This window comes from Lepidothrix coronata, unplaced genomic scaffold (genome assembly GCF_001604755.1).
Source record: "Lepidothrix coronata isolate B3197 unplaced genomic scaffold, Lepidothrix_coronata-1.0 Scaffold411, whole genome shotgun sequence".
Classification (NCBI taxonomy): Eukaryota; Metazoa; Chordata; class Aves; order Passeriformes; family Pipridae; genus Lepidothrix; species Lepidothrix coronata.
Window position 1 is genome coordinate 80408 of NW_016690591.1, and position 12077 is coordinate 92484.

Sequence of the window (12077 nt, forward strand, 5' to 3'; positions counted from 1 at the left end):
TCCCGGAGCAGTTCAGGGAATGTCGCTGTGTCCGGGCAGGGTTCTGCTCTCCCCGTTCCCGGAGCAGTTCAGGGAATGTCGCTGTGTCCGGGCAGGGTTCTGCTCTCCCCGTTCCCGGAGCAGTTCAGGGAATGTCGCTGTGTCCGGGCAGGGCTCTGCGCTCCCGGCCGAGGTCCCCGCGTGGCTGTGGGTGAAGGTGCGCTCGGAAGGGGTTCCGGCCCTCCCCGCGCTGGGAGGAGGCTCGGCCACGGGCAGGGGAGCCCTCGGACGAGCTCCCGAGGTGTGGGAGAGCGGGACGGTGCAGCCGGTGGTGGAATAACGGCCCCGTGTTGTTGTGGATTGGACGCGGGTGGTTTATTACAGGTGGTGAAAGTTCTCGCAGTCTCAGGTGTGCGTCAGCCGCCTGTCCCACACTCGGCTCCCAAATCCAGGAGCTGGGGCAGGCTGGGAAGAGAGCTGCTCCTGAGCAGGCTGGGAGGAAGCTGCTCCTCCCTGCCAGGGAGTTGTTTCCATGTGTTTCTGTAGAAACAACCAGGTCATGCTCCAAATTTCCTGGAGAGGACACCTGTGTGAGCAGGTGAGCAGGGCTGGGCTCAGCCCCCCGTGCCCTCCTGCACCCAGGTATATCCCAGTTCCAGAATGTGGGATGGGGTGAGAGATGGGCAGGAAACAAGCTGGTCTGACCTGTTCAGATGTGGGCAGGTGACCTGTCCTCATGCAACGGGAGCAGAGGTCGCTGCTGGCTTTGTCCTCTCAGGTCATGGGCAGGAGTGGGGCAGAGGGAGGGGGGAGGAATCCCACAGGGATGGACCCTGTGCTGCTCCCCACGGGGACCCCCCCAGGTCCGTACAAAGGAAAAGATTTTCCAGGTCCCAACCCTGGGGGTGCCAGTGCACACCTGGAAGGTGGTCAAGGGAGTGGAATTGGGGAATCAAGGCTGGAAAAGCTCTCTGAGATCATCCCGTCCAACCATTACCCCAGCACCAGTCACCACCCAGTTCACCAGTTATCTTTGCTGGGACCATGGGCTGTCTGTGCCAGTTTGGGGTGTTGTGCCTGGGGCTCCCAGTGGGACATCACCTGGAAGGGCTGGACTGAGGGGTCAGGGTGAGCAGGTGAAGGGCTCCCGGTGTCACCACCAGCCCGCAGGGTGTCTGTGTGTGGAGCAAAACAAGATATTGGCCCCAAAACTGCTCCAGAAGGATCTGTGAGGATCCTGCCTGCCCTGCAGGGACCAGCCCAGCTCAAAGCCTCACATCAAAGGCACAACCTCAATGGCAGGAACTGCTCCCAGCACGGGGCCAGGCTGCTCCTGTGCCCCGAGGGGAGGAGCAGAAGCAGGATGAGCCCGTGGCTGTTGGAAGGACCCGTTGGACAGTGGGTTTGAAGGGGGGGGGGTGGAACAAGGGCCCTGTTGTTCCTTGATTGTTGTTTGCTCTGTGGGTGGAGAAGGCCTGCACAGCAGCACCGTGTGGGCGGGTTTGTGGAGTGACCTCGTAATGTTCTGCTCAGGGCTTGTGGTATTCCAGGGAATATTCCCCTGGGAATGCCTTGGACTGTTGGGTGTAACAGCAGTGGGGTCACAGTGGGGGTTTGACCACCAGGAGGCAGAGCCTGGTGAACCCACGCCTGTGTCCCATGGGAAAGGACACGGGTGTGCCCAGGTGGGCAGGGAGGCCACGGGCACCTGGCTCGTGTCAGCCACAGCACGGCCACTGGGACCAGGGCAGTGCCCGGCCCCCCGTGCTGGGCACTGCTGGGGCCAAACCCCAAATCCTGGAATCAGTTTGGGGTCCTCAGTGCAGGACATTGAGGGGCTGGAGCTGGGAACAGAGCTGGGGAAGGGGCTGGAGCACCAGGAGTGGCTGGGGGGACTGGGGGGCTCAGCCTGGAGAAGAGGAGACTCAGGGGGGACCTTCTCCCTCTCCACAGGAGGGGCAGCCAGGTGGGGTCCCTGGGGTCACCCTCCCACAGAGGGCTCTCTGGCCACCCGTGGGACATGTTCCCTGTGCTGGGGGTGGATCCATCTCCCAGCCCAGCAGCTGCTGGAGCAGATAAGGGGCCCCCTCCCACCCTTGCCCGGGCTGGGCTGGTGTCGGGGCAGATACTGAGGTGGGTCTGTAACGAACGTTCCCTCAGGATTGTCCTCCTCGCCCCTCACGGAGTGAGGCTCCGGTGGGACTCACTGCCAGGGTAAGGCTGTTCCTCCTGGATCACAATTTGGGAAAAGGTGGCTTATTGCTGAACTTCAGGGGTTTGTTTTAGTGGAAGCTGTGGGGTTTGGGGCTTAACAAAGAAGGGAAGTGGTGGGGTCGGAGCTGGGAGGTGGTCCTGGGTCAGGGGGGAACTGCTGGGGCAAGTCCGGGGCTGTGGCTGGGAGGTGGCAGGAGGTTATGGAATATCCCAGTTGGAAGGGACCTACAGGGATCAAATCCAGCTCCTGGAGGTGTTTCCTCCCCTTTCTCCCCACGATGTGTGGCAGTTTGGGGTGATCAGAGCCCGGAAGGGGCAGGGGGTGTCCAAGGGGATTTTTGCGGTGTCCTGTGCAGGGCCAAGAGTTGGCCTCGGTGATCTTTTTGGGAACATTCCAATATTCCATGACTCCACGTGCTTGTGCAAACACTCCAGGTTAAAGTGGGTGAATAACACAACTCCCCCCTGTGCCTTGGTGGGAGTGGGGATTTTGGGGGTCCAGAGGGGTCAGTGCCCACGTTCCCCTGGAGTCATCGCTCCAAACCTGGGGTGGTCTGGGTGGAAACCCAACAATTGTGGCTCCAGCAGTGTCTCCCCACCTCTCAGGTGACTTTGGCATCTTTGGGGGGATTTCAGTCCCTCTCAGATGTTTTAGCCCTTCTCAAGTGATTTCAGCACCTGGCTCAGTCACAACCCACCTCTGGGGCTGGTTGTGAAACTGGGAATTCATCTTTAAAACCCTAAAATTGGTTCAAATCGCTTAAACCGAATCCCTGGCTGATGATTTTCTTTTACATCCTCACTGAACCAGTATTCCTTTGTTTTATGGAAATCTCCCATTCAAATCCAATGGAATTTGAGGAGGGATTAAGTGCTTTACAGACCAAACTGAGGGACTTTGGTTCGTCCTTGGGGGCTTGAGGGGGTTGAACCTCCAGAGCCCGGAGGGTGCCAGCTCATCCCCAGCTCCCTCCTGCTGCATCCCCATCCTAGTTTCTGATTCCCTCTTGCTCCATTCCCAGTCCCATCCCAGTTTCTGGTTCCCTCCTGCTCCAGTCCCAGCCCCAGCCCAGATTCTGGCTCAGTCCTGCGTGGGTTGGATTTAAACCCAGATCATGATGAAGGAGTTAAACCTGCCCTTAACCCAATTCCCAATGCCTGGGAGAGCTGGGGGAATGCTGGGAGGGTTTGAGGGGTGATGGTGGGGTTCTGGGAGGGTTTGGAGGGTGCTGTGGGTACCAGGGGTGCCATAAGCACCAGGAAGGGGGGGATGGGATGTGGTTTCCACAGTGAGGAAATTCCACCCTTGTTTCCTGGACTGGAGTTTCACAACCAGCTCCAGCTGCCTGTGGACACTCCTGCCACGTCGGTGCCCGTCAGTCCTTTTTAGGGGGAGGATGGGGGACTTTCCCAGCAGGTCCCAGCCCAAATTACCCCTCTCATCCCTACGAGGACCCTCAGAGCTGGAAAAGGGCCCAGGAAGTGAGTCCATCCCTGCCAGATTTCTCAGAGCTGGAAAAGAGCCTAGGAAGTGGATCTGTCCCTGCCAGAGCTGTTGGCTGTCCCCACTCTCCTGACAGCTCTGATTCTCCTTCCTGACAGGATTTTTCCCTTCTCCTTTGCAGCCAATGTGTCCAGAATAAACCAGTCCCTGGAGCACGGGAAAGGCCCCACCATGGGGAGCTCGGACATGGAGCGGAAGGCGTCCTACGGTGAGGCTGGACCGGGCATGGGGCGGGGGCTGCCCTCCTCATCCTCCTTCCTTTCCTTCATTCCAGGCTCATCTGGAGCTGCTGGGATGAGCCCTGGGGTGCTGGGATGAGCCCCGGGATACCAGGATGAGCCCCAAGGTGCCGGGTTGAGCCCCAGGGTGATGCCAGGATGAGTCCCGGGGTGTCAGGATGAGCTCTGGGCTCCGGGATGAATCCCAGGGTGCCAGGATGAGTCCCGGGGTGCCAGGATGAGTCCTGGGGTGCCAGGATGAGCTCTGGGCTCTGGGATGAGTTCCGGGGTGCCAGGATGAGCCCCAGGGTGCTGAGATAAGTCCTGGGTGCCAGATAAGCCCCGGGGTGCCGGGATGGGTGCCAGGGTGCTGGGGTGATCCCAGCAGGAGGTTCACAGCACCCTGGGGTCTCAGCCTGGCTGAACCAGCTGAACCAGCCCAGCCTGTGCAGGAACGTCTTGGCAGGAATGTCCTGGGCAGGGATCTCTGCACACCTGGGCAGCTCCAAATCCCTTATGTAAATGTGGCCCTGGCAGGTTTCTGGGAGGTCCCGGGAAAAGGAGGAGCTCGGTGGTGATGCAATAGGAGAGTTGGGCCAAGAGCTGCCCTGTCCGAGCCCAGAGCGCTGGGACGCTGCTCCCGGAGGGAAATGTCCCGTGGGGAGAGTGGGAGAGAGAGCAGGACTGGGAGTGAGAACAGGATTGGGAGTGAGTACGGGATCGGGATCGAGACTTTGGCTGGAGGTGGTGGGGGGCTGGGGTTGGAATGTGGGAATGTGTCCATTCCTGGACATTCTCCTCACTCCTTACCTTTTGAAACTCCTGGAATTCTCTCAGTGCTGGCTCTCCCTGGGGGGAGAGTTGTGTGGTATCTCCCAGCTGTCCCTCACTTCCAGACGTGTGTCCCTGGGATCCAGCTGGGAGAGTCTGGGATAGTGGTGCAGGAGCAGCCCAGGTTTCCGTGGAATCTGGGTCATCCAGCCTGGTTAATCATTGCAGGGGCACTGGCACTGCCCTCACTCCACATTGTGTCCTGGGATGGGGCTTTTAAAATTAGTTGGAATAAATAAATCCCTGGCTCCAGCCTGGGACCGGGTGGGAGAGGAGATTCCAGGACGGCAGCAGGCTCTGGGGGGTGCAGCAGTGTGGGATATTTTGATTTAATTATCTCTTTATCACCTAATTAGCATTGGCTGGCTCGTTCTACTCTGCCTGTGGGGCTTGCCAGCCCCTGCCAGAATTTCTTGTCTTTCCAGGGATTCTCACTATTCCCATTCCCTCTCTCCCTGCAGAGGATGTCTCTGGGGAGCCCGGGGGACTCGGGGGGGTGGTCAGCACCATCTCCAGCAGCAGGAGCCCCCTGCAGCCCCCCGAGGACACCGAGGAGGAGCCCTTCACCACCTACTTCGACAGCAAGATCCCAATCCCTGAGGATGAGACGGTGAGGGAGAAAAACCCCATGGAAAAATCTGCCTCAGGCACCTGAGTCATTCCCATGGGCACCACTTCCCCTTCCAGCCTGGACTGGGAAGGGTGGTCTGGAGATGGGGATTTGGAAGAGGAGGGGATGGAGTTCTCCTGGACTAGGAAGGGGGACCTGGGGATGAAGATTTGGGAGAGAAAGGCTGAGGGGTCTCCTGGATTGGGAAGGGTGACTGGGAGATGGAGATTTGGGAGGGAAGTGGGGGAGGTGTCTCCTGTGGTCTGGAGAGGGGCGAGGGCCGTGTTAATGATTCATCCCTTGGGATTTGGCTCCTGCTTGGAGCAGGGAAAGGCCTTGTCATACCTCAGGGAGGGACCTGGGCCCTGTGTTCCCTTATCAGGGAGCAGGAGCCTTGGCTGGCCTTGTGACAGCCCTGTCTCCTTGTCCCTTGTCCCATCCCAGGGCTGTGGGTGCCTCTTGCCCTTGGCTGGAGCCCCCAGTTTTGGCTGCTGGGGAGGGAGGATCCCACTCCCCCCTGAGATTCCTTGAGCGTGGCCTTGGCCTTTATTCTCAGCCTAAACTCCTCAGACTGGGACCAGACATCCTAAAGCAGAGTTTGGGATGGGATTAAGGAATAGGCAGGATTTTAGGATGGGGTTAAGGATCAGGCTGACAGGATTAATGATCAGGCAGGAGTTTGGGATGGGGTTAAGGCTCAGGCTGATCAGTTTAGGACGGGGTTAAGGCTCAGGCTGATCAGTTAGGATGAGGTTAAGGCTCAGGCTGACTCTCCAGCTGCCCCAAGCCCTCCTCATGTCCCTCTTTTCCCACAGCATTCCTGCTTCAGCTTCCGCAAGCTGTGGGCGTTCACGGGCCCCGGGTTCCTGATGAGCATCGCTTACCTGGACCCCGGGAACATCGAGTCCGACCTGCAGTCCGGGGCCGTCGCCGGCTTCAAGGTCAGGGGAGACCCACATCCCATCTGGAATGTGGGGCTGGTGGTGGTGGGAACACCCTGGGGAGGGGTGAGGGGGAGGAGGGTCCTGGATCCTGCCTTTGTGTCCCTTTGGATCCATCCCATCCCACGCAGCTCCTGGTGTGTAATTGCCTCAAAAATGTCAATAATTTGATTTTCAACGCAGAACTGTGGGTTTTGGGCAGGCCTGGGGCCTTGTGGGTGGCTCTCTGTGTCTCCCCACCTATTTGTGTCTTCATATCTGTGTGTCCCCCCTGTCTCCCTGTCCCAGCTCCTGTGGGTGCTGCTGCTGGCCACGGTCATCGGGCTGCTGCTGCAGCGCCTGGCGGCGCGGCTGGGGGTGGTCACGGGGCTGCACCTGGCTGAGGTCTGCCACCGCCAGTACCACAAGGTGGGTGACACCCCCACGGGACCCTCAGGGGAGCCAAGAGGGGCTGGGGACAGTCCTGGGGGGGTGTGGGGCATGAGGGGCTCAGACGGTGGGTGACAACCCCACGGGACCCTCAGGGGTGCCAAGGGGGGCTGGGGACAGTGCTGGAGGGCTGGAGGAGATGGGGGGGTCAAAAGTTGGGTGAACTCCCCCCCATGTCCTTGGTGGTGCCATGAGGGCTTGGTGAGGGCCTGGGCTGTTAATGGGGCAGGTGGAGGATGTTTTGGGGTCCCTCAGTGCTGTCCCGGCTTGGGGAGCACAAGGAGGGAGGGGAGGGATGTTGGCATTTGCCGGTCAGGAAGAAAATCCGGGATTTTCAGCTGCCTCCTAGGGTAGGAATACTGAAATAATCCCAAGGAATTAGAGGGAGAGAAATGGCCCTTTAGGTCAAAACCACTCCCTGGCTGTTCCATCCTCTGCTTGGGAGTTCCTCAGGCTTGTGTAAGGAAGGGCTGATGATGATGAGCAAGGCTGGCCCGGGCAGGGGCTGTGGGGACACTGGGAATGTCCCAGCCCTGTGCACTGGGAAGGGCTGTGGGGACACTGGGAATGTCCCAGCCCTGTGCACTGGGAAGGGCTGTGGGGACACTGGGAATGTCCCAGCCCTGTGCACTGGGAAGGGCTGTGGGGACACTGGGAATGTCCCAGCCCTGTGCACTGGGAAGGGCTGTGGGGACACTGGGAATGTCCCAGCCCTGTGCACTGGGAAGGGCTGTGGGGACACTGGGAATGTCCCAGCCCTGTGCACTGGGAAGGGCTGTGGGGACACTGGGAATGTCCCAGCCCTGTGCACTGGGAAGGGCTGTGGGGACACTGGGAATGTCCCAGCCCTGTGCACTGGGAAGGGCTGTGGGGACACTGGGGGTACCTGGTCTCTGTGCTCCAACCCCGACACCGTGTCAGTGCTCCCACCTGGAACATGTCCCAGTGCTCCTTCCCAGTGTGTCCATACAGGGAAATACCACATCTCACTCTCACAATAGGACGTATCGAGGGCAGGAATGGGGTGACACAAGTGACCCGGATCCTCCCTGGGATTGCCACAGGAGCTGGGATTTCAGCTCCAGGGCAGCTGCAGTGATGGTCACCAACAACCAGGGCAGGGAGAGGATCCCATTCCTGCACATGAGATCACCACAGCCCTGTGGGAGGAGACATTTTCCCCTGTTTTTCATGGCATTGGGTGTTTCTTTGCCCCCAGTTCCCTCGGATCATCCTGTGGCTGATGGTGGAACTCGCCATCATTGGCTCGGACATGCAGGAGGTCATCGGCTCGGCCATCGCCATCAACCTGCTCTCTGTGGGCAAGTGAGTTGGGGTTGTGCAGGAAATGAGGAGAAAGGGGAACCAAAAACTCTATCACCCCATAAATCCCCCCAGCTCAGCCCTGAGGACATGAGTCACCCCCACCAGCCGAGGTCTCATCGCTGACTCAGCCTCCGGTGCTGGATTTCGACTGTGGGACCCACAGGGTCTAGAGTTGGTTTTAGCTCTGACTGGTACACAATTGGGGTGCAGCTTCCTGCCAAACTCCACATCCCATAGAGGATTCCTGGGAAGGCATCCTTTGAGCTGGGAAGGCAGGAAATGGAACTGGAACAGACAGACCTGGGGTTTCCCTCAGGATTCAGAGGGTCGCTTCCCTCAGAGCAGGACACAGCCCTGCACATCCCAACGCCTACTCAGGCTGGGAAGAACCCCTGGACATGCAGATCCATCCCAGAAAAAGCCCTAAATAAAGGGCATTTGGGACTCTGGGTGTGCACTGACCCCGCTCTCGCCCGCAGGATCCCGCTCTGGGGGGGTGTGCTCATCACCATCGCTGACACCTTTGTCTTCCTCTTCCTCGACAAATATGGTAATTTATCCTTCAGAATTCCAGGAATTAAATCTGAGATTGAGGGTTTCTCGGGTTGCTGACAAGGGGCCTTTCCCTCCTTGCAGGCCTGCGGAAGCTGGAGGCGTTTTTTGGGTTCCTGATCACCATCATGGCACTGACCTTTGGATACGAGGTACCCCCTGCCTCCAGGAGACACTGAGGGGCTGGAGCATGTCCAGAGCTGGGAATGGAGCTGGGAAGGGACTGGAGAACTGAGGGAGCTGGGGGGGCTCAGCCTGGAGAAAAGAAGGCTCAGAGGGGACCTTCTCCCTCCTCAACATCTTCCTGACAGGAGGGGCAGCCAGGGGGAGGTCGGGCTCTGCTCTGCTCCCAGGTGACAGGAGGAGAGGAAATGGCCTCAGGGGAGGTTTAGGCTGGATATTGGGGGAAATCCCTTCCTGGAAAGGGGTGTCCAGCCCTGGCACAGCTGCCCAGGGCAGGGAGAGGTGCCTGTCCCTGGGGGGATTTACCAGCTGTGTGGATGTGGCACCTGGGGACATGGTCAGTGGTGGCCTTGGCAGTGCTGGTGCCAGTGCTGGACCCAATGATCCCAGAGACTCTTTCAACCCTAACAAGTCCATGATTCAATCCTACGATCCCAAATCAGCACCAAACGTGGTGATGGACGCTTAAAAGCCACATTTTGGGCAGATTTGAGTCGGCTCGCGGTTTCATTTTTTACCAAAACAGCCACATATCAGCTGTGGAGCAGCCAACGTGTCACAGCCCCAAATCCCCCATTTTCCTGTCCCCAGTACATCACGGTGAAGCCCAACCAGGAGAAGGTGCTGCAGGGGCTGTTCATCCCCTACTGCAAGGACTGTGGGACGCCCCAGCTGGAGCAGGCCGTGGGCATCGTGGGCGCTGTCATCATGCCCCACAACATGTACCTACACTCTGCCCTGGTCAAGGTGAGCACCTGGGGGTGGGGAGGGTCCTGAGGGTCCCACCGTGGGAGGGGGACACAGAAAACCCCCTCAGAGGAGCTCGTGGCCATTGTGGGGTGTGGGACCTGAGGGCATGTTCTGTGTCCCACCGTCGCTTCAATCAGCCATAATTCCAAGGATAACCGTGAATTCCCACCCCCCGTCCTGTCCCGTCCCCCCCAGTCCAGGCAGGTGGATCGCTCGAACAAGCGGCAGGTGCGAGAGGCCAACAAGTATTTCTTCATCGAGTCGTGCATCGCGCTCTTCGTGTCCTTCATCATCAACATCTTCGTGGTCGCCGTCTTCGCTGAGGCCTTTTTCAACAAGACCAACGCGGACGTGGTGAGGGGGACTGGGACAGACTGGGACTGAGGGACCAAGGCAGTGCCCCTTCCCCTGTGCTGGGCACTGCTGAGGCCCAGCCCTGAGTCCTGGGGTCAAAGACCTCAAGGGGCTGGAGCGTGTCCAGAGCCAGGAACGGAGCTGGGGAAGGGGCTGGAGCAGCAGGAGCGGCTGAGGGAGCTGGGGGGGCTCAACCTGGAGAAAAGGAGGCTCAGGGGGGACCTTCTGGCTCTGCAACTCCCTGCAGCCAGATGGGGATTGGACTCTGCTCCCAGGTGACAGGACGAGAGGAAAAGGCTGTTAGGGGATGTTCAGGTTGGATTTTAGGGAAAATTCCTTCATGGAACAGGCTGCTCAGGGCAGGGGTGGAGTCCCCATCCCTGAGGGGATTTAACAACTGTGTGGATGTGGCACTTGGGGGCATAGTCAGTGGTGGTCTTGGCAGTGCTGGGGTCACCACTGGACCCAATGATCCCAAAAGCTTTTTCACCCCAGCCCATTCCCTGATTCCTGCCCTTCTGTGCCCTTGCAGAACCAGGTCTGTGTCAACTCTAGCAGCCCCCACTCCTCACTCTTCCCCAACAACAACGAGACACTGGAGGTGGACATATACAAGGGGGTGAGTGTCCCCAGGGGAGCGGCTTGGGGACATCCTGTTGGCCTTGTCTAGGGTCCCCAGGGTGGGGACAACCACATCTGAGACAGCCTGGTGACTCCATCTAGTGTCCCTGGGGTGGGACAGCCACATCTGGGACAGCCTGGTGACCCTGTCCAGTGTCCCCAGGGACAGACAGCAACATCTGGGGCAGCTGGTGATCCTGGCTGGTGTTCCTGGTGGGGGGACAGCCTCATGACCCCATCTAGTGTCCCTGGGTTGGCACAGCCACATCTGGGGCAGCTGGTGGCCCTGTCCGGTGGCAGCTGCTGCTTCTGGGTAAACTGGAAGCGTTGGGGACTGGGACCAGCAAAGGGATCCCTGAACACAGAGTCGGGGAGAAAAGATCCTGGGGGTCCTTGAGCCCACCCCTCACTCAGATGACAGAGCTGCCCCCCATCCTGTTCCAGGGCGTTGTTTTGGGGTGTTACTTCGGCCCTGCCGCTCTCTACATCTGGGCCATCGGGATCCTGGCGGCCGGGCAGAGCTCCACCATGACGGGCACCTACTCGGGCCAGTTCGTCATGGAGGTACCGTCCCCCTGCTCCTCACCCCCTGCTCCCTCCTTACCTTGGCCTCCTTGCTCTGGGTTCTGTGCTCCTTACTCTGTACTCCTTGCTTCGTATTCCGGACTCATCTCCTCTGTATTCAGTACTCCTTACTCCTCACTCTGTACTCCTTACTGCTTATTCTTTACTCTTCACTACATTCTCCATACTCCTTACTCTGTATTCTGTACTCCTTACTCATTACTCCTCTGTACTCCTCACCCCATACTCCTCACTCCCTCCTCAGCCCTCCCTCGTTGCCATCTCACCCCCTCCCCCCTGTGCCCCCCCGGGGGTTCCTGGCCCTGTGCTGCTCCTGTGCTCCACTCCTCGCTGCTCAGCCCTTTCTCACCCCTCGCCCACCCTGTGCCCCCCCAGGGGTTCCTGAACCTGCGCTGGTCCCGCTTTGCCCGGGTGCTGCTCACACGCTCCATCGCCGTCACCCCCACCCTCTTCGTCGCCATCTTCCAGGACGTCGAGCACCTGACGGGCATGAACGACTTCCTCAACGTCCTCATGAGCCTCCAGGTGAGCAGGGGGCAGCCGGGTGGAGTCAGGCCCCTCCCAGCCCCAGGTGTTCCCAGCCAGGTGGGATCAGGCCCCTCCCAGCCCCCAGGTGCTCGAGACCAGCTCGGATGGGGCTTGGAACAACCCGGTCAGTGGAAGGTGTCCCTCCCTACCCATGGCAGGGGGTGGGGATGAGCATTAAGGTCCCTTCCCACCCAAACTGTTCCAGCACTCCATGATAATCAGGCCACTTCCCACTCTTCATTCTTCCCTGTTTTCCTGCCTGTTCCAGCTCCCCTTTGCACTGATCCCAGTGCTCACCTTCACCAGCCTGCCCACTGTGATGCACGACTTCGCCAACGGCCTGTGAGTACCACGGGAACCCCCTGGTCACACCTGCCCCTCACCTGGGCACCTCCTCACCTGGGAACCTCCTCACCTGGGCACCTCCTCACCTGGGAACCTCCTCACCTGGG

At 59.5% G+C, this 12077-nt stretch overlaps 1 protein-coding gene and 1 long non-coding RNA gene across 5 annotated transcripts in view; one reads left to right on the forward strand and one right to left on the reverse strand.

Moving 5' to 3' along the window:
* The window catches only part of SLC11A2 (solute carrier family 11 member 2), a 29578-nt gene that overhangs the window by 10543 nt on the left and 6958 nt on the right, over positions 1-12077 (forward strand). The window contains exons 1-15 of one of the 4 annotated variants that reach the window (XM_017839423.1): positions 2175-2193; positions 3819-3905; positions 4453-4623; positions 5208-5356; positions 6172-6297; positions 6586-6705; positions 7946-8052; positions 8532-8602; positions 8689-8756; positions 9379-9534; positions 9733-9891; positions 10424-10510; positions 10957-11076; positions 11473-11622; positions 11894-11967. In XM_017839423.1, coding sequence (XP_017694912.1) covers positions 4566-4623; positions 5208-5356; positions 6172-6297; positions 6586-6705; positions 7946-8052; positions 8532-8602; positions 8689-8756; positions 9379-9534; positions 9733-9891; positions 10424-10510; positions 10957-11076; positions 11473-11622; positions 11894-11967 — 1445 coding nt within the window. In that variant the 5' untranslated portion in view covers positions 2175-2193; positions 3819-3905; positions 4453-4565. Of the gene's footprint in view, positions 1-2173; positions 2194-3818; positions 3906-4452; positions 4624-5207; positions 5357-6171; positions 6298-6585; positions 6706-7945; positions 8053-8531; positions 8603-8688; positions 8757-9378; positions 9535-9732; positions 9892-10423; positions 10511-10956; positions 11077-11472; positions 11623-11893; positions 11968-12077 lie in introns of those variants that run through there. The other 3 variants (XM_017839425.1, XM_017839426.1, XM_017839424.1) reach the window with 3 other exon arrangements.
* Positions 179-5052, reverse strand: LOC108509833. Its single transcript, XR_001878707.1, has 3 exons — positions 4726-5052; positions 685-898; positions 179-519 (listed from the first exon to the last, which is right to left on the reverse strand). It is a non-coding gene; the product is annotated as an uncharacterized LOC108509833 (long non-coding RNA).